General features: G+C 56.5%; 1 protein-coding gene across 15 annotated transcripts in view; it reads left to right on the forward strand.

Annotated features, from left to right (window-relative positions):
* LOC105086277 (ribosomal protein S6 kinase alpha-2) overlaps window positions 1-20,880 on the forward strand; it is a 375,469-nt gene that overhangs the window by 336,725 nt on the left and 17,864 nt on the right. For all 15 annotated transcript variants that reach the window (XR_010381181.1, XR_010381182.1, XR_010381183.1 and 12 more), the window contains 4 exons: window positions 1,543-1,607; window positions 10,849-10,951; window positions 16,289-16,419; window positions 17,490-17,615. Coding sequence is in view for 12 of the 15 variants with exons in the window: in XM_064486472.1 (XP_064342542.1) it covers window positions 1,543-1,607; window positions 10,849-10,951; window positions 16,289-16,419; window positions 17,490-17,615 (425 nt within the window). In the remaining 3 variants the exon portion in view is untranslated. The remainder of the gene's footprint in view (window positions 1-1,542; window positions 1,608-10,848; window positions 10,952-16,288; window positions 16,420-17,489; window positions 17,616-20,880) is intronic.

The raw sequence follows: 20,880 nt of genomic DNA on the forward strand, positions 1-20,880 counted from the left end.
AAATTTCAAGCTGACAGGAAATACTTTAAAACTGTAAAAAGAATACGTAGATAATCTATAAGTGATTAAGAAGTTTAAAAAAGAAAAACAGACTTAGAGTTCAAATCCTGGATAGTTACAGACTGGGCTTTAAAAGTGTGCCGGCCACGGCGGGAGGTGCAGCTCAGTGCTGGAGTGCGTGCTCAGCATGCACAAGGCCCTGGGGTCACCCCAGCACCTCCAACAACAAAGTAAATAAATAAAACTAACTACCCCCCCAAAAAAACCCTAAAAATAAAATTAATTTTTTAAAAAACCTTTAAAAAGTGTAAACAGCCCTGTGTTTTACAGAGGTGCTCCGAGCTCCCCTGCACAGACAGAAGATAGTTCCTGTTGGATGCAGAATTACCCCCCAGCCAAAGCGTAGAAATCTGAGATGGGGCTTCAGAGAAGGACGCTCAGGAAGATCTCCACAAGTGATGGGAATGGAAGCCCTTAAACGCTCATATTACAGAGAATAAGTGTGGGTGTCCTAGAATTCCGTTCATTTCCAGCATTGACCACACAGTTATCGCAGACCCCGTGCTATCAGGGACACTCCCACCAGACCCCCCTCCCCAGACGCCAGTCCCGAGTCCTTGGTGCAGACCAGCTGCGAATCTGGGGTTCCCCAAACCCCCTCCTCGGGTTTGATAATTTGCTGGATCAGATCACAGAACTCAGGAAAGCTCTTTAGTGACTTTCTATTACCGATTTATTACAAAGGATATTTCCAAAGATTGAACAGCCAGAGGAGGGGGTGCGAGGTCCAGAAGGGTCCCGGGTGCAGCCGCTTCTGTCCCTCTGGGGCTGAGGGTGGCCCACCCTCCCAGGCGTCCACCAGCCCGAAGCTCCCCTAGCCCGGTGGTGCAGGTGTCCTTGGAGGTCCCATCATGTGCGTGTGACTGGTTACATCCTCGGCCGTTGGTGATTGGACCCACACTCCAGCCCCTCTCCCACCACCCCCACCGGGATCAGAGGTTGGTTCCCTTCATGCGAGGTTGGTTCCCATCTTCAGGGCCTTCCACAAGTCACCGCATTAAGGTAAATTCAGGAATTTATCTAATTGATCTGTGCTGGAAAGGAGCTTATTATGAATAACAGAAGTCGCGTCTCTCACTCCTGGAGCTGCTTCAGGAGCCGGTGACAGAAGCCAAACATGACAAGATACTCTGTCACTCTTACCATGTAGACATTCAGGAGCTCTGGCCAGGAGTTTGAAAGGTCAAAATATTTATTTCTTACTATATCATAAGATCACAGGTCCTCAGAATAAAGACCCTTCTCTCCCACCTCGCGCCCTGCAGGGCTGACTGCTGGCCCCTTAGGGCTGCGAGGCCGGTGGTGGGGGGTGGCAGGCAGGAGCGGTGGCAGCTGTGGGCTCCTTCCCACTGGAGAGCCGCAGGACCGGCCCCGCAGCTGCCCCAGCCCCTCTCCCTGCGGAGCCAGAGCCCCTCGGCGAGAACACCGGCCTTTGCCCACCAGGAACGTTCTCTGACGCTGTCTCTGCCCTGGTCCCAACAGGTGCTGGCATCGACGGCGTGGAGGAGATCAAGCGACACCCTTTCTTCATCACCATAGACTGGAACGTAAGTCGCAGGGACCACAGGGAGGTGGGGGGGGACACGGCAGCGGCTTGGTGCAAACCAGAGGTGAATGTAGACCTGTCACCGGAGGGGCATTTCTGTTAAAATGTTCCCAGAGGGAAGACCTGGGGCGGGGGTGGGGCCATCCACCCACCAGAGCCCAGGTGCCCCAGCACCCAGGAAGGGGCAGGCAATCCTCAGGGGTTCTGATTACGCAGGCACTTCCCAGGCACAGGCAGGTCCCACCAGCCCCTACCCTGCGGCTCTCAGCCTGAAATCCTGTGCACACTTTGCCGTTAGAGACCAGCAGCCTGCAGCCACAGCCACTCCCAGCTCCCTGAGGATGGAGCAGAGGCCTCCCTGGGCCCAGCAAGAGGCTGAACAGAGCGCCTGGTTTGGGGCCTGTGGGCAGCCCAGGGTCTGTACTGGGTCTGGCTCTGATCAGGATCATGCCAGCACAAGTAACACTGCCGTAGAAGTTGTTACAGAAAAATGGTATCCAGACCACAAAAGACAAAGCGTTCTGTGACACTTGTTATAGATGGACGAGGACTCCATTCAGGGGCCATCACGATGGGGTGGGGGCCACTGTGGGGTTGAGAGAGGAGGCTCCGATCTGAAGACAGCAGGCAAGGGGGCGAGGCAGGCGGGGGGCAGATGGAAAATGACCAAGAAAACACCAGGGCGAGAGGGTTTCGGCTAAACCAACCCACCAGGATTCTCGCTGTGGCGGGCAGGATGGTCAGACCACGGTCAGATGTCCAGCGTGATCCCATACGGAGGCGGGGTGGGGGTTAAGCTGATGTAGGATTCCCGAGAGGACTGGGCAGTGCAGGGAGGAGCTCGCATGTCCAGAAGGCGGGCCTGACGGGAAGAGCTCAGGGGCCTGGGCAGTCTGGGCGGGGTCATGTGAATCACAGCACCAGGGTGTCAGAGCTGGACTGCAGCTACCCCCTGGGAGGACCCCACGTCCAGTTCCCCCAGCTGCCTGCCAGGATGCAGCTGGACGCTGGCTCAGAAGTTCCCAAATCTCCCTTCTCCCCAACCTCTGGTGCCGGCTCTGAGGGGAGGGGGCAGCGCGGGCAGCTCCGGACTCTCCGGCCGACCATGGGGCCCCAGGACGCGCGGCCCGAAGGCTGGGGCTGCTCCTTGTCCGGAGGAAGGCGGGCCTCCTCTGACATCAAGCCCTGCAGGCCCACCCGTTAGGTGGGCACAAAGGCTGTTACATCTGGGGTGTTCTCTTCCTGAGCCAACAAATTAAGCTTGGAGGGTTTCAACAGGATGTTTACAAAATGGAAGTGTCCTTTATACTACAGAGGGTGGTGTCCACGTTTGCCAGCCCCTCCCTGGGGGCTGGGGCACCCGGGCTCTGGTGGGTGGACGGCCCCACCCCTGCCCCAGACCTTCCCTCTGGGGACACTTTAACACAAATGCAGAATAAAACCAGCAGTTCACCAAGCTTCCAGCCTCGCTCCCCCCCAGCACTGCTCCGCTTTCTACTTGAACCCCAGGAAGCATCAAACTGGGAGAGTGTGGGGACTTTTAAAGCCTAGTTTGAGTTCTGATCATAGAACTTTCACTAAGTTAGACTCCGTTTCAGAGGTAGGAGTGGAGGAAGGCCTGGACTCTGCTGGTGTGATGGCCCCGCCCCCACCCACAGGCGCTCAGGGCGGCTCCCTCGCCCTCAGCTGTTACTCGCTGAGCCCCAGGCCCTCCCAGGGCATGGGGACAGAGCAGTGGACGTGACAGGCGGCTCGAGGTCGGGCGCTTATCATCTGGTTGGGAGAAAGAGACAATCAACAAAGGAGTGTGCCTGGGGTCACATGGAGGATGCCACCCCCATGGAGGAAAATGGGCAGCGGGTGGAAAGGCCGGGGAGGAGGCAGGGGAGCCGAGCCCCCTGCCCTGCACGCCCCACCCCTGCCTCTCCGTGCACCTCCCAGCCAGGCTGTCTGGAGTCTGCCTCTCTGGGTGCTCCGTGGCTCCCTCTGCACTGCCCAAGTCTTCCTGTTTGTTTGTTTGTTTTGGTGGGGGTAGGTAATTAGGCTTATTTGTTTATTTATTTTAATGGAGGGGCTGGGGGTTGAACCCAGGACCTCGTGTGCGCTAACCACACACCCCACCCCTGAGCTACACCCTCCCGCCCTCAAGTCTTCTCTTAAATGCCCTCCTCTCACTGAGACCTCAGATGGTCTTGCTAGCCCCCCACAATGGCAGCTCCGCACCCAGCGCCCCTGCGGCCCTGGCCTCTCTCCGTGTCCCGTGTCCTCTGTCCCCGTCCTGAGCACCACGTGATGTGCTGACTTATGATGCTGATTGTTATTTCCTGTCTCTGGCTGCTGCAGCGAAAGCTTCAGGAGGTCAGGAGTCTGTCCAGTTGCTTAGAGATGTGTCCCTGGGACGGGGCCTGGACGGGGGGAGGCTCCTGTAAAGTCCCAGGTGAGTGAGCAGATGAGGGCGTGAGTGATGGACCGAGCGCCCAGACAGGCGTGAAGGGCAGGGCTGTGTGAGGCTCTCCTGGCCAACGGTGGCCGTGTGGGGGGCTCTGCTCTGCTCCCTCCCCCCGGGTCTCCGGGCCAGCCCTCCCAGCACAGAGGGAACCAGCAGGGCCCTGGGGAACGGGGAGCGGCTCTGCCAGGACGGGGCCTTCCTGGGACAGGACCAGCACGGGAGGGGATCCTGAGGGAGGCTGCGGGCAGGAGCCGCGGAGACGGGTCCCTCACCCAGGACGGGTGCTGGCGAGGACGGGGCTTGTCGTGGGGGGCGGTGGTGGGGGGGAGGGCAAGTCAGGAATCTTGACAGCATGGCGGCCTGGAACACTGCAGGCTGGGTGGACGTGGGTTCCAGAAAACCCGATTGTGAGTGAGCTCTGAGCAGAAGCCAGCCTCTCCCCGGTCACAGGAGCCAGGCCGCGGTGCCGGCCGGTCAGGGCAGCTCTGGTGCAGAGTGGGTCCCTGGCTGTGTGGTCAGGGCAAAGTCCCTGGATTTCTGGGCCAAGAAGGTGGCATTTCTGCATTATGTCAAAGCAATCGGACTGGAATTAAGGCTGGGAAGTTCGTTTTGTTGCTTTTAGCATTTCATTTAATGTTCGCTGGTTTGGTTTTTGAGAGACGCCCTTCTGACTCACCCAGACAGGCTTTCCTACTGTCCTTTCCACACTCGCCGAAGGGAGACCGGAGGCGGGGACAGAGGAGCAGAAGGCTCTCTTGCCTCCCTCGCTCTGAATGCGGCGGGGAGTGAGTGGGGGAGGAGCTGTGACACACACCACTGTACAAATTGATTTATTTAATGACTCCTTGGCGCTCACCCACGTCAAAGTGAACACGGTGTCCCGGACATGACGACTGAAAGACAGCTGTCCTCAAGCTGCTCCACGCCCGGGGGTGACTTTGTGCAGGAGTGCCGTGGTCCGGCCACAGAAGAGGTGTGCGGTGGGGTGTCCCGTCAGAGGAGGGTGATGCTGCAGAGACTGAGGAGAATGGACAAGCTGAGGGGCCGGGGAGGAGAGGAGGGAGTCCCAGCAGAGACCTCTCGGGACTGCAGCCTCAGGCCCGCCGCTCAGGCCCTTCCCAGGGGCACTGAGCAGTCCCCCGTCTCCGCTGGTCCTGTCCACGCCCGGCATGAGCCGCTCAGCCACGTGGGAGCTGGTGCGTCCTGTGCAACCTCGGGCCCACTCGTGCACCCCGACAGGCGGCCGGCCCCGGCTTCAGAAAGGGGTGTGCGGTCTCCGGCGGGTGATGTTCCTGAACCGTGGGTTTGTCTGGATGTGCTCACGCTATTTTTGGACGCTTAGAAAACCACAGTGGAGTCATTTGCAAATGTGCCCACTGCCAGGCAAACGCTCAGAATGATGATCTACCCCAGAGCCGGCCCCAGGACTCAGCCTGGAAGACATGAGGCTGTTACTTCATCTCTGCTTTCTTCTGTGACCCCAAAACTGCCAGCAGAAGCTCTTGAGTTCTTTTTAAAGTAAACACCTATCACCCAGCACTTGTCCCCGGGGCTGTGGGCTCCCTGCTGGGGCAGAGCAATGCCGTGGGCGCTACACGCGGGGGTCGGAGCCTAGCACTTAGCAGCTGCCCGGGAGGCATGCTCCCCGAAAGCTCGCTCCCTTCCCGCCGACTGGATAAATGAAAAGTGACAAGTGAACTACAGGCTGAAAGCGTCTGTCGACAGTGATGGGAGAGTGAGCTGCGCTTACATTTCCCCCGCGGCGGGAGCAGTGTTGAGGACACAAAATCAGCACAAACCCAAGATAAGCTTCGTAACAGTGAACCACCCCGGGCCCCAGGAGCCGGGCCGAGGGAAACGGTCGGGGCAGCCAGGCCTGCTCATGGGAATCCGGGTTCCGAGGCCAGACCCTCACTGTGACTGTGCCTCGTGCCTGCAGTGACTTTCACAAGTGCGGGGAGCTTACGCTTGTGTGGTTCTTACGTCCGGAAGCCCCTGCAGGCACGTCATCTGTTGTCACCTGGGAGGTGGGAGGGATTCCTGGGGGAGACTGAGGCTGCGTGGACCAGCAGGAGCAGAGCGGCAGCTCTGGCCCGCGGTGGGGTTCACATGCAGAGGTGGGACCCCAGGGGTTGGGTTCCCGGGAGCCGTCGGCTGCTGTTCCGTGTCTCACGCTGCCCGTGTCTGCTCGGGCAGCTGTCTGTCCATCTGTTCCCATGTCAGATACACCAGGAGAGCTCACCCTTTCTGGGAGCCGACAGGTGTCTCTGCTCAGAGACTAATCGCCTTTGGCTTGGGGGTTTGTCCATCCAGAGAACTTGTGTTGGCACCACCGACAGCAGGGCCACCTGGGGAGGGAGCGGTCTGCTCTGCACGGACCAGACCCAGCAGACCTGCCCGTGGCACGCTGGGATCATTTGCATTCTTCCTGTTCCTCCTTCCATCCTGTCAGCGCTCCGTGTCTTGCTCTGCAGCATCTCTGCATTGCTATTTCAGGAATCAGCTCTCACTGTGCCCTCTGCCTAATTGGAGCATGTTAATTTTGAAATGCCTGGAGCCAAAGTGCCTGCAGAAAACAGATGTTAGGTCTGTGACCCCAAACTGGAATCAGTTTCCTCTCCATGATCCGGTCCTACTTTTATTTTACTCCCTCTCTCCTTCCCTCATCACCTGAAGGGCTTTTAGGTAGAAATAGAATTCAAATGCACCTGCTCAGAGCTTCCCAGCCTGTCCATGTGTGAGGGGGGATCTGTCCCCACGTTGCTGCAGCCAATGTCATCCTAAGATCCTGGGACAAACGCCGTCATTTAGAGTGATGCCGGGTAGATCTGATCACGAGACCCCACTGTCTTTCCACCAGTGTGGGATGAATTGTTCCAGAGGCTCGGAGAGGGGGTCTGGGCCAGAGCTACGATGCACCCTGCCAGGCCCAAGGCCCTCCGCGACACACCTGTGCCCTTTGGCGCTGCATTTGACCCCGTGCGTGGCAGTGCGCACTGCAGGATGGGGAACAAGGCCCCTTCTTCCCTAAAACCTCGGGCCCAGTCCTAGGTTTGGACACGGGAAGAAAGGACTGTGTGTAATAATAACACATACTAGCACTTTCCAAAATGTTTATCCAGTGACAGGAAGGCATCAACAGGCCTTGAAGATTGCAGCCAACAGAAGAGGGAATCCCAAGGGCAGGGTGACCAAACGCCCCAGGTGGCCTTCACGGCTCTTTGCTGCCCGCTTGAAACCAGGACGAGGCAGCCGCAGCCTCGGGAGACAGAGCGAGTGTTGTTCCGGGGCTGCCCGTGGGCAGGTTACGTCGCAGGCGTGAGCTCTGCAGGGACTGCCGTCATGGGGGCAGAGGGGTCCTCGAGGGCACTTCCTGTTGCCCTCCTGAAAGCCTTGGGAGCTTTCTCACAGGGTCCTGGGGTCGCTCCGGCTCCCCCGAGCTGACGCGCGGGCTCTCGGAGGTGGTGGGGAAGCGCGAGAAAACGCAGGTGTGTGCACAAGCTGCCGCCTAAAGCCAGAGGCTGTGCACCCTGCAGAGGGGGCCGCTGGCTTCTGGGACCAGCTTGGTGGGCGTCCGCAACTGGGACTCTGCACCGGGCAGACCAGGGGCACGTGTGACCAAGCCCCACGTGCACCGTCCTGGGTGGAGAACCCCGGGCACCACGTCCTCTGTCACTCCCTGACTCATCACTGGAGACTTCCATTCAAAGGAGGCGGTGCTCTCTACCTAGATGAAGTCCGCAGCAGCTTACTGCAGGGGACAGTCTGCTTCCGATGAACTCTTCTCCTTAAGGGTAAGGACGTGGAAGTGGGGAGCTGCGTCTCCTCCCAAGGGGCCAGGACCACCTCCCTGTCCTCAGGAAAGGCACGTGGAAGATGGGTGAGGAACATGGCCGGGGAGTCAACCCAGTTGGAGGTGAACTTGTGCTTTCCAGGTTAGTTAGAATTCTGGAAGGTCTGTTTCTTCCTCTATGGGATGGAAGGCGGAGGCAGATGACAGGCAGAGCCGGGCGGGTTTCCACAGGGACACGAAGGCACCTCAGCATCCCTGCCCTGCTTCTAGCAAAGCTGGTGTAAGTTATACTGCTGATGAAGCAGGGCTGCAGGGGCGTCCTGGGCCTGGCAGGACGGTGAGCTGCAGCCCTGGCCTCTGCCCACTGGACGCCACACAAGTGTGACAACCCGCATGTCCCCAGGAGCTGCCAGATGTCTCGTACAGGCAGAGCCGCCCCTGGCGGAGAAGCACTGGTGTAAGGGGATTCTTCTACCTGCTGCTGTGAAGCTGGAGGCAGGTGTAGGCTGCCTGGCCCTCGCTCCTGCTCCTGAGTGTCCCCGTGGTCCCCGTTGGGTGGAGGGGAGAGTCAGCCTGGGCGTTGGGGTGAGGAGAGGAACCAAAATGGATGCCCTTCAGCCCCAGAGACAAAACATCTCCCATTTGGATGAAGTGACAGCCAGCTCTCTGTGTGTCCGCTGTGTGTGTGTGTTGAGATGTAATTGTGTCCATTTCCGGTGGACGACGTCATGCTTTGCTACTTGCATGTGCTGTAAAGTGACTCCACGATAAGGCTCGTTAAAATCCACCTCCGCACAGAGCTATGAAAGGTTTTCTCTTGTGACGAGAGCTTTCAGGGGCTGCTCTCGCACAGCTCTCAGACACGCCATGCAGTCTCACTAGCCGGTCGCCGCGCTGTAGGACTTACTGATTTTATGACAGCGGTTCTGTACCTTGCCACTCACTTCGCTGTTCACCGTCTCCAGCCCCCGGCCTCCAGCAACCAGGTGTGTGCGTGTTTTAGCAGAAATCTCCTGTGCAAGTAAATTCCCCCTCATAGTAAAAGCAGGAGTCCTGGCTGTGGGGGCGGGTCCTGCCTCCCGCCCTCTCGCCCTGCCTCCCCCTCTGGGCGGTGGAGGAGGACAGGGGCAGGCGGGGGGGGGGGGGGGAGGTTGTGACTTCTGCTTGATCAGGACGCATATTTATGTAATAACCAGCTCAAATATCGCCGAAGGGGAGTCTCTGGGAGGAGGAGGAGGATGGGTGAGCCCCGCAGGGCAGGCTGGGCGGACACTGGTCTCAGGAACAGCCAGCATTTTAATCAGGGCACAGAGCTCGCGCGTGCTGATTAGGTTTCCTGTGACAAGTGCGTGCATCAGGGAGGTTTATTCCTCCCCTACCCGTGCGTCAGCGCGGAAAGCAGCATCTTTCTATTTCTGGAGAAGGCTGGCAGAGTCACTCACCCCTGATGAAATCTGTTCACCCAGGGCAGGAAGCGACCAAGTAATTCGAGGCTGAATTAACTCCTCTCTTCGCCTCTGATGGTTCCCAGGTGCACCCCCAGCTCCCGCGTGTGCACGCACAGCTGCCGCTCCGAACCCTAGTGGGAGCGCAGCGGCCCTGGGTCAGTGCGTCCCGGGCACTTGACCCCCACTCACGGCTATCTGTGACAAGAGGAGTCTGGAGACGCAGGCCCTCCTCCCATCTGCCCCTTCGTCTCTTTTGACCCTGGACGATTTACCTAATTTTAGCCTCAGCCTCCTTGTCTGCAAAATCGGGTGGTAAAATCTGCTTTTCCACGTTGATGGGAGATTGAGAGCAGATTTCAACAAATCACTGTGCCTGTTTCCCAGACTCACCCTACCGCGGTGTCCCCGATTCCAGAACTGGTGAAGCAGGAGCTCCGAGAAAGGATCTGGGCTTGGCATTTCCAGCCAGCGCCTGGGGAGCCCCCTGATCAGGCAGGACTGGGGAAACCCGTGCTGACTGGTTTCAGCCAGACCCTCCTGGTTTCCAAGCCCTGGGGTGTCACTGCCAAGTGCACAGCCACCCCCCACCCCGCCGTGGTTGACATCACCCCCTACTTGTTTGCAGGGCAACCTGACTGAACCCAGCCCTCCTGGTTCCCAAATCCACCTGGGCAGACACCCCCTGAGCCCTGTCTCTCCTGATGCCCACCTCCTGACTGGCATCGCAGGCTCTGGGCTGCCGCTGCCTCCTTCCTCCCACCCACACCTCAGCACCATCCACCTCACGACCCAGCCCGGTGTTGTTCCCTAAATGGAATTGTCCCAAGAGAATGAGCCCTTCTGAGCCTCAGAGGCTTGAAACAGCTGGCATGAGGGAGTGGCCTCTGCATCTTGTCGAAGGCAGGACCAGCCAAATTAATCCAAACCCCAGGTATGAGCGGCTTTCTGACAGGAGCTCCGATGGGCCTGTTAAAAGCGCACAAACGTGTAAAGCGGCACAGAAGCATGACTCCGTCACGCGACTTGAGCAGGGGGTCTGGTGACAACCAGAGTGGGTGCCCCAGGGACCCGCACAGACTCTGGGCTGTGGGTGAGGGAGGACCCAGATCAATTCTGGGTCCCCGTGGAGTCGCAGGGTCCCAGGCACCGGCTCCAAGGTGGCTGGGGTGGGGAGGATGGTGCCAAGCTGCAGGGTTCCTGCTGCTGCTCCCCGGGGTGGGGCGGGGGCCAGGCGTGGCTGCCCTGGCAGACTTCAGTTGAAGAAAACAATTGCACTCCCCCAAAAAGGTTGAAAACCATTGCCCTAAAATGATGAATACACAGATGTCCCCAAACCCTTATCCCTTGAACCATGGCTTTGTATGTCTTTATGGAGTATGTGGCCATATTCTATGTCATATACAATATATATCACGTTGTATATATGTTCCTAAACACGCCAGAGCTCTAGGAAGGACACTGGTGACACCTGGGCGGCAAGTGGCACGCACATTGTCCCTACCCACGTTCCCGCCCGCCGGCCCCTCAGCGCCCTGTCTCGCTCTCCCCACAGAAGCTGTACAGGAAGGAGATCAAACCGCCCTTCAAGCCGGCAGTGGGCAGGCCGGAGGACACCTTCCACTTCGACCCCGAGTTCACGGCGAGGACGCCCACAGGTGTGTGCGGCGGGGACTGGAGCCGGCCTGTGGTTCTTCCCGAGGGGGGTCTTCCAACCCGGCCAGGTAGGGACAGGCATTGGGAACCAGAGAGTCCCATGTTCAAGGGTGCTGTCCTGGAAAGTCGTCCTCAGTTCTGTGTGATTTTCTTGCTTCTCTGCTCTAAAAGCTTACGTGATAGACCCAATTCTCAGCCAGGCCCCAGCTAACCCCCAGTTTGCAGCTCTCCCAGGCGCTCTGTGGACCCCTCACCTCCTGCTACCTCATGGCCCAAGTTGCCAGTTCAGTGACCACGTCTATCAGAAGGACACACACCAGCAAGCTCGAGAAAACCTGGAGACCAAGACAATCTCTAATTTGATTAGAAAAATTCTATGGGAAGTTAAGTCTATAAATGTATGAACTATAGAGCTGATTAATGCAAAAAAAACAAACACCTGTTTGAAAAGTCGCAGCAGTTACTGGAGCTCAGCAGAGCAGATGGACTTGTGAATTTAGCTTCCATAATGTCTTAAATGACTCCTAAGGTCTACCAAATCCAGTCAGAACTGGTCAGCTCCCTTTGAAGGTTGTCATTTTGTGATAGGAATGAATTAATGCTGTTTTTTGGAAGCGGGCACTGTCCCAGCCTGCTCAGGTCGCTGAAACAAAGCGCCAGACCGGGGCCACTTCGGCTTGGGTTCTGTGAGGGCTTGCCTCCCGGCTTGCAGACAGCCGCCTTCTCACAGGTCCTCTCGTGGCCTCACTCTGTGCTTGAAGAGAAGGAGAGAGAGGTCCCTGGTGTCTCTTCCTCTTCTTATAAAGACAGCAGTCCTTTTGGATCAGGACCCCACCCTCATGACCTCATTTAACTTTAATTACCTCTCTCCAAATACAGTCACGTTGGGCTTGAACATGTGAGTTTTGTGGGACACAGTTGGGTTCATAACAGTCAAGGTATGGTGGTTTTGTTTAAAAGAAAATTCCGCATGATGTGTACATGGGGGGTTACCATGCTTTTCTCACTGTTGTTGAATCTGAAATTTTCTATGATTTAACGAAGATAATCATGAAACAAAGAGATGGTCACATACAAAATATCAAGTGGAGAAAGCTGGAACAGAGAATCCACTTGGCTCCCTCTGGGCCTGGGCTGTCGGGGAGGACCTGTCTCCCGTGCCCCAGCTGGGTGCACCAGGGGAGTGAGCCACGTGCACGCAGAGTTGGCTGCGCCTTCTAGTGGGCCTGGGGCAGCCCCAAGCCACACAGCGGGGCCTCCGGGAACAGGAGGGAGGCGGACTCACCGTGCGATCAATTAGGGAGTCGTGACCCAGCCTCTCACTCATGTCTTTCGGGTCCACCTGCAGCCCCCTGATAAAGGCAAGACTGTCCTCAGTGACAAAGCATGAGTGATGACCGCTGTCACAGCTCTGCGTAATCACTGCCGCGAGGTTTCATGAGGCCTCCGAGGAGGGGCAGGAAACCCGGGTCTGTTCCTTCTCACAGGGACGGTGGATGGTCCACCCAGTTCTCAACTTCCAGCGTTCTCGTGCGCAGCAGTCAGTCCTTACTGTTGACAAAATCAACCCAATTCACAGAATCAGATCACTTTTTAGCTTCAGAGGTTGGAAAGATGCAGGGTTTGCAGATTCCATCCTGGCTGTGCCCACAGCTCACCTGAGCAGGTAGGGCTCCTCCTCCTCCTGTGGTTTACCTGAACGCAGAAACGACTCACCCCACCGAGGAGCACTGCCTGTGGCCAGGCTCACACGCCTCCAGCTCCTTAATGAAATGTGCAGTGTTTTACAGAGGGTCTCCGTCATTTGGAACTCTGGGTTAAAATCCTGGAAATAAAGACTGTATTTGTGCTGCCTGGCAAGAAAATGCTAACATAGTCAACTCTAAATTATTCACCCAGGCATGCTTTTTGTATTATCCGTGAAGAATTTAAATTCTGACCTAACCAGCCTGTGTGATTAGCCGGCTTTTTTAAGCACCCCATAAACCTTTTGTGCACAGAGAATTCAATTTGATTTTATTATTAGCCTCAGGAAAATGTAATTAGACACAATGCATTTTAATGCTATCCAGAAATGGCTTTTTAAATTCCTTGCTATTTAGAATTCTCCAATCAATGGTACTTAAAGTTAACTTATTGCATGACACAGTTTGCCTTTGAGGAGGTAGTAATTGAAGTGCTAAGGCACAGAAAAAAATCATTCACCCTATATTTATGTATTTATAAGACGGCATTTTCTAAGCACGTGAGCTGGGTGCACAGACATGTTATGTGACTCTGAAACATCCTGTTAGACTTGGCCACACAGTCGGAATTTTTTCTAGTGACCTTAAAATCTCTTTTTTAACTTAAGTCAATGCTAAAGCTGGTTGGTATTCCCTGATGACACATGAGCTGCCCATCAGAGCAGGATGACCAGTGGGAGATGCCAGTCTCAGGTTTAAAAACCCAGCAATCATGTTGCTCAAATCAGAAATCACTTGTATAATCAACAAATGTTGATTGTCCTCAGCTTTAAATTTCCTTTCATTCCAGCTCATGTCTTATCTTTTCTTTTGGTGCTGAGCTACAAGTCCGTGTCCCCAGAGGATTATAAAGCCTGTTAAATGCTGTTGATGCCACCTCTCAGTTGGTCACCATCTAGACACACGGACTGACTGCAGGATGTGTTAACCTCTCTGGAAGGTCCTGTGAACCTCAGCAGACCCCTCCTGCATCCCTGCCAGGAGAGGCAGCCCGGACAGCGGGGGGCACGGCCCTGGGCTTCATGCCTCCTTGTTGGTTAAAAGTTATTGCTTTCATTCCCCAGTACCGCCACTAGAAAATAAAAAATAAATAAATAAAGGCATTGCTTGTTTGCGCTACAGACCTCCCGTGCCCAGGGAAAAGTGAATCGGTTCACGCTAACCGGACTGCACCCTCCCCCGCGCGCGCACCCCGAGGCGCGGCAAACCAGCCTCCGCTCCGCCCGGCCTCTAGCCTGTGCGCGGCTCCCGCGAATCCCGGGGATGCACCCACGGTCTTCAACCTAGAACCTGCACCTCTGGGGCTGACGTCTGATGTACCCCTCGCTCGGTGCAGACCTAGTGCAGGGCGAGGTGCCCCGGGGACTCTGAAGAGCAGGCAGCCCTCAAAGCCTGAGTTCTCTGCGGGGAGAAGAAAGGCGGAGCGCGGCGCCAGCCCGGGGGCGCAGCCCGCAGCGCGTGGTGCGCCTGCGCCGCGCGGCCCGGCTCTTTGCTGCGCGTTTGCGGCCCCCGCTGTCTCCTGGCGCAGCGTTTCCACGTTCTAAAAGCTGCTCCGCTGAGCCTTCTGTCTTTTAATTAAAGCTTCTCTAGCACGTTGGCAGCTTACTTCCAAGCGCAGTCAGCCCTGGTCGCATTAACTCTGGGTGGGCGGGAGGGAGACTGTGCAGCCCCTGGGAGGTGTCAGGTTGTGGGCAGTGACCTGAGTACCGCTCCCTCGTGGTCCAGGATGCTGAAGGTTGCCGAGCACACGAAGCCCCCAGCCTGGCACCTTGCGAGGTCGCCTTGGAAGGGCCGTGTGGGATGCGGGTCAGCCGGGCATCTGCGGGGAGAGAGCACGGAGCACTCCGCTCGTGGTTTAGCTCCTGGGTGTGGAAGGAGCACCCCGACCCCCTTTCCCCCAAAGTAAAACACTGGGGGGTAAAAGCCCTCATTCTCTGCGGCGGCTCGCCCCTCCCAGCCACCCCCGCCCACTCCCCCATGAGCCAGCATATCGTTTCCACCTCAAAATTAAGTATCGGAAGGAAGTCAAAAGGTAGAAAGTAGAAAAGCGAAGACCCAGTCCTGCGGCTCCCCCCCCCCCCCCCGAGGGCCGCTGCCAGGGCGTGCTGTCTCACATGGGTTTCACCTTTACATAGGCGCCTTGTGAGAGAACTCTAAATGCGTATTACATACGTTATGTAATATCATAGATGGATAAATTTATGATGTAACTTGTAGGATTTTTGCTGTTTGTTGTCATATATTACTACTTTATTGTAACTTTTTTGTATGCTGTACAGCTTGTTTTCTCTTCTTTTGACAGTTTTTGTTTGTTTTGGAGGGGGAAGATAATTAGGTTTATGTATCTATTTTAATGGAGGTGCTGGGGACTGAACCCAGGATCTCGTGCTTGCCAAGCACATGCTTGTTTCCTCTTTTTTGACTTGACAAACTACTGGGAATACCCTTGCGTGTCAGTTCCCACACCTGGTTGCTGTGGCCTTACAGCGTCACCTGCACCCTGTGACCAGGCACCCTGACTCAGGTGCATCTTAGGGGTCTTGCCTGCGACTTCCTTGATGGTGAACAGTCAGGTTGTCTCCAGTTTAGTTTTGTTTTTTCAATTTTTTTGCTGTTACAAATATTGCTCAGAGAAACATTTCGTACATTCATTTCAAAGCACCTTTGAAAGTACTTCTGTGGGATAAACTGGTGGAAGTAGTTGCTCTCCCAAAGACACGTGAGTTCCTCATTTTGGTGGGTCCTCCACGCCAGCCCTCCAAGGCTGCGCCGGCTTCTGCTCCCACCGCTGTCACGTCCAGCCCTCGCCAAACCCGCATGTGACTGATTGCTTGCAGTTTTGCTGGTCTCCCAGGCAGTGTTACCTGGGTTAAGTGTGGACGTGCCTGTAAGAGAGACTGGGTGTCCTTCTCAGGCAGGGGAGCAGCCAGAGTCCTTCCGCATCCTTCCCGCACTTTTCTTCTGGGCTTTTTCCTGTTTTCCTGGTGATCTCTGGGAGCTCTTGCCTGACAGAGCCTGGCCCCTAGTCTGTTACGTGTGGTACAGACACTCTCTCCCCGCCAGTCTTTTATCCTTTTGTTTTACTTAACGATAAACTTGAAATGGGACCAGGCTTAGAGCCTCAAACTTTTGAGCAAAATGACAGAGCTTAGAGGAGTCATGATTAGAGGACATTGCTCCTGTCACAGTCCTGCCCACTTTCCCAGGGTGTCCCCGGAGAGCGGAGCACCCTCTGCGCTGCACATGTGCTCCGAGTGCCTGGGGCCCGGCCCCTGAGGGACAGGTCACCCTGCGGGCTGGGCTCATTCTGGAGTGGACAGGGCAGAGGGCTGCGCTGAGAATATCCAGTGAATTTTGATCAGTGATGGTCCTGAAGTTTTGTTCTAGGTATTTTTGCCGTGTATCAAGTCACTGGCCCCACCCAGAATAAAGTGTGGCTCAACGTGGCTCCGCCTGGCTGATCTCTGTTTGCCTCCTTCTCCAGCACACACACACCACACACACACACACCTCACACACACGCACACAGGGTTACCACACCACGTAGTGGCTCAGCTCCTCCCAGAAGGCTGATTCTCCTGTTGTCGCCTGCAGACTCGCCTGGCGTTCCCCCCAGCGCCAATGCTCACCATCTGTTCAGAGGATTCAGTTTTGTGGCCTCCAGCCTGGTCCAGGAGCCCTCACAGCAAGATCCGCACAAAGCCACAGTTCACCCCATCGTGCAGGTAATCCCCCATTGTGTAACTGGTTTTCCATCATGCAGGTGGTCCCCCATCCTGCAGGTGGTCCCCTATCATACAGGTGGTTCTGTGGAGCCCGATTCCGTTCACTCCCCCACCAGCAGCTCAGGGTGAGGAGTTCATCCCTGATGTGGCCCGTGAGCTGAGCTGTCTCGGCCAAGGTGGGGTGCACGTCCTTCACAAGCTCCTCCCCCACCTCCCTGGGTCCCTGAGTGTCAGCCGCGGTGGTCTGCACCGGGCTTCACGTTCGCCCTAAAGATGGAGACTCCTGGGAAGAATGTCACCATGGTGTGTCTGTGGCCGGAGCCCCCACAGGGGCCACACTTGGGGGTCTCTGCCGTGCAGAGTCGAGCCAGCACCCCAAGAGAGAGGCTCGGTTTGTGGGCACCAGTTCCTGCCCTGAAATGTCGTCTTCAGAGACAGAGATGGCTGAAGGTGCTGTTTCTGTGAGGAGCCTCCCACCTTATAAACGTAAGCGGATGAGGAAACTCTGAGAAGGAATTATGACCGCATTTCCTCCAAGAGCCGAGTCAGGACACCTTGGATGGCGGTGGGTTTCCATGGTGCTCTCCTGAGGCCTCTTGGGAACACACGGCACTGGGGATGCTGTGACACTGTCCACCATTATCGGTGACTTTGTCTACACTCTGCACAGGCAGGTGGTGTATACGGGCAGAAGCAGGGTGTGAGGGGCATCCTAGGGGCGGATTCCCAGTCACACGCTGACATCCAGACACCCTGCACCTACAGGGGTGGCGTCCTTTCACTCCAGATTATTACTCTCGGCTCTTTGGGGGAAACACGGCCGGTCAGCCGACACAGGGTCCTGTGGTGTCTAAGAACAGGGTCCTGACCCGGGAGGTGGGGAAGCTGGGGTTTAGATCTGGAGCCATGGCTAACCAGCTCTGTGACCTTGGTCAGAGGAGTCCACTGCCTCCTGGCCTCAGGGTCCCCACATGCGCAGGCTGGAGTGTCCCTCTGTGCCCGCGTCCCATGCACCTGTGGCTGTCCCCTTGCACGAGAGACCTCTGACCCTCCACCTGCTCTCTCTGCAGCAGTTACATGGGAACAACATCCACTTCACCGACGGCTACGAGATCAAGGAGGACATCGGGGTGGGCTCCTACTCCGTGTGCAAGCGGTGTGTACACAAGGCCACGGACGCCGAGTACGCTGTGAAGGTGAGCGCGGGGCCTGGGGTGGTGCTGGGCGGGGCAGACGCGTCTGCAGCTGCTCGGCGCCCGGCCCCCGCAGGCACACCCGGCCTTTCCATCACTCTCACCACCACCGTTACCCAAGCTCTGATGACGGCAGAGCTCCATTTGCTATGATATTAGGTCGCCCATTAAGAAGCTATTTTGCAAATCATGAGTAGGGTCTGTTCTAGCCAATGTGTGGGCACTGCCCACCTTTAGTAACGTGGGACAGGAAACACACTGGAATAAATGCTCTGGGCACTCAGTGTTTTGGAAACTAGAGTTGGGGGTTGCATGTAGCATTTGGTGAAGGAGGAGGTAGGGAAGGAAGAAAGCAGAGGGTGAGAAAGGAAGCGACAGTCACCAAAAGTTAAATCAAAGAAATAAACAGAAGCATTAAGCTGGCAGGTATTTGCAACAACTTAGGCAGAGAGCTGGTAGGCTTACCCTCAACCATCGAGAATGGCCAACAGCGACAATGACCTACAACCCAGTCTGGTGCTCTCTGCACGTGCCTTGGGCTTCCGTCATTGTGGCTAAATTAAATATGTGATCTGGAAATCCAAAATACCAGTTTCTAGAGTTTTCTGGTTGGTAAAATGTGGGCTAAAACTAAAGCTTTCTGCTAAAATCATAATCTAATTTTTGTAAATAGCATAAGTTGTACGTTCTCCCTACAAGAGAGTGAGAGACAGTCTGTGCACCACCCCCACTCGGCTGACCTCGAGGCTCTGGAGGACCCAGGTGCAGCCTGTGGCGTCGTGGCGACCAGAGCGGCCCGGACAGCCCTGTGGCACACAACACTGCCCCTGCTCTGCCGAGAACGCTGGGGGAAGGTAGGAGCCGCCAGCAGGCAGCCGCATAAGGAGAGCAGTTCCAGCAGCCGCGGTCCTCCTGCGCGCCGAGAACTGTTCAGAACAGCGACCGCGGTGCGCGGGCTTCGTCCCGCAGCGCTCGCAGCTAGCACGCAGCTCGCAGCGCCTCGTGAAGACGGAGGGCTTCTCGGGAATGTCACACGTGTTCCCTGGGGCGTCTGCCCAGTGCCTCTTGCCCTGAGGAGATGCTCAGCTCTGTCAGAAAAGACACCAGCCAAAAAAACAAAAAACAAAAAACTGCAGGCCCCTTGGCTGAATCTGGATTGGGAATTTATGACTTTCTGACAAATTAATCTTGAATCCCTCAAACAAAAAAGGAAGTTTAAATTGGAGGAAGGCTCCGTTTGGGGGTTCCGCCGGCCGATTCTCTGTGTCCGCCTGCCCCATGTCTTGGACGCACCCAGGAGCGGCTGAAGGAAGGGAGTGCCGCACAACTCCGAATCCCTGGGGGACGGCGTGGGGACGGGGCGAGGACCAGCGGCCCGTCGGAGCGCCCCGGAGGCCCGCCAGCCGGGGGCCCGGCCGTGCCGGGAAGCGGTGCCTCCAGCGCCCGGGCGCGTGGGCCGGGGTATTTCGGGGTTTGGGGCGTTGAGGAATTTTCTTTGTCCTCGTCCTTGTAGGGAGGGACTCGGGGGGGGGGGGGTTGTTCGCTTCCTGTGTCCGGATGAGCGATGGTGGAGGACAGACCTGCGTTCCGCCTCACGGGAGTGTCGTTTTTACTTTAAAAGTGTCTCACCAGCGTCTGAGCGTGCGTGGGCTTCTCAGCATTCTTTCCGCGGGTCGATGCTCGCAGGACCCCTTTAGGCAGCGGTGGGGTGACCAGCAGCGATCCTGCAAACAATGGAAGCTTCCAGTGAGCGCAAAGAAACGCCTCTATTGTTAGCCAAGCTCAGCGACCCCGATGCCCTTCTGGAGAGCAGCCTAATGCTGGGAGGTTTCTGAAAATAAGTCCCCACGGACAAAGGCAATGGTGTGTTTTCCCGAAAGTCCCCAAGTCCGGCTCTCACAAAAGGACACCATCTGAATTAAGCTTTGTCAACGAGTAGCTCATAAGTTGGTCCCCAAAGATCAAACCCCACGATGGGAATTTCTGGGGAATTTCAGCCCCAGCTTCTCAGGCAGTGAAGCCGGGAGCTGTGGTTGCAGACGATGGTAGAAGGAAGAGCCGGTCTCCTGTTTCTGTTTTACAAGACCGGAAGTTCCCTGGACAAGTTGGGGGTGGTGGGGAGCCTCACGGGGATTTCCCTCATCCTCTCCAAGACTCTGGTCGGTCTGATTCTTCGTCTGGAAGATACTTGAATTAACCAAGCACAGGAAGGAGCAGTGACTTTCCAGCGACGTGAGCGCCCGGGACCCAGGGCTGCTTCAGGGCACATTCAGCTGCTCACGGATGGTCGGTTCATCCATCTGAGGGCAGACGTCCTTCACAGATGACACAGCTGATGGGAACCCCCTGGCAAAGAGTGGCAAGCCACTTTAACCCACTGCAGGTCCCCATTCTGTTCCCTTTCCAGCATTTTCCAGGTGGAGCCTATCTGGAAAATGTCTTGGCATTTTTCTGCTCTACCGACTTGTTGACGAGCAGGACCCTACTTCCTGATGGAGGAGCTAAGAGACAGCAAGGCTAAGGATGTTCTTGAACGTCACGTGGAGCCTCCAGTGTGCCGTCCAGTCACTCGGCCTGGGAGGTGATGCCAGCTGAGCAGACGCCCTGTTGGGGTCTGGTGCTAGCACTCAGCGGCCACTCTCCGGGCCGCCAGTTTGCAATCCCAGCTGTGCAGATTCTTGGATGGAAAAGGATGTCTGTTTCATTTTGAGAGACAGTGAGTCCGGGCCTCCGTCCAGCTACGGGGGCGGGGGTCACTAGTGGTGTCTGGGGTCCCAAGGCCAGGGTGCCGCCCTGTGTCCTGCACAGGACGGCCCCTCCCACTGCCACCCCCCCGAGAATCACCCACCTGAAACACCAGCAGTGCCAAGGTGGAGGACCCCAGCCCAGAGGTGGGGATAAAGGGGATCTCGGGTGCGTGAATCCCAGCAGCTGGTACCCGGAGATGAGGTGGGGTTTCCTGTCTGTTGAGCCTCTCTTACTGTTTTGGTAGCGGGATGGTAATCAGACCAAGAGCGCAGGGCCTCCCACGCTGCAGGCAGGGGCAGGGCAGCGCTTCCTGGGATGGAGCCGGGCCCCAAGTGCGGTCTTCCTGAGAGGACAGCAGGGCCGGCCCTCACCCGCCAGCCTCAGCTCAGCATGGGGCGTGGCAGCTCTCACGCTCTTGGGAACATCTCTGTGGTTTGCTATACATTTACTTCTGTCTCTTAGGTACCTAATTTTGCTCTATAATTACTCTCATCGTGTTAACTCATTTAAGGCTGGACTT

The sequence above is a fragment of the Camelus dromedarius genome, chromosome 6 (genome assembly GCF_036321535.1).
Source record: "Camelus dromedarius isolate mCamDro1 chromosome 6, mCamDro1.pat, whole genome shotgun sequence".
NCBI classification, from domain to species: domain Eukaryota; kingdom Metazoa; phylum Chordata; class Mammalia; order Artiodactyla; family Camelidae; genus Camelus; species Camelus dromedarius.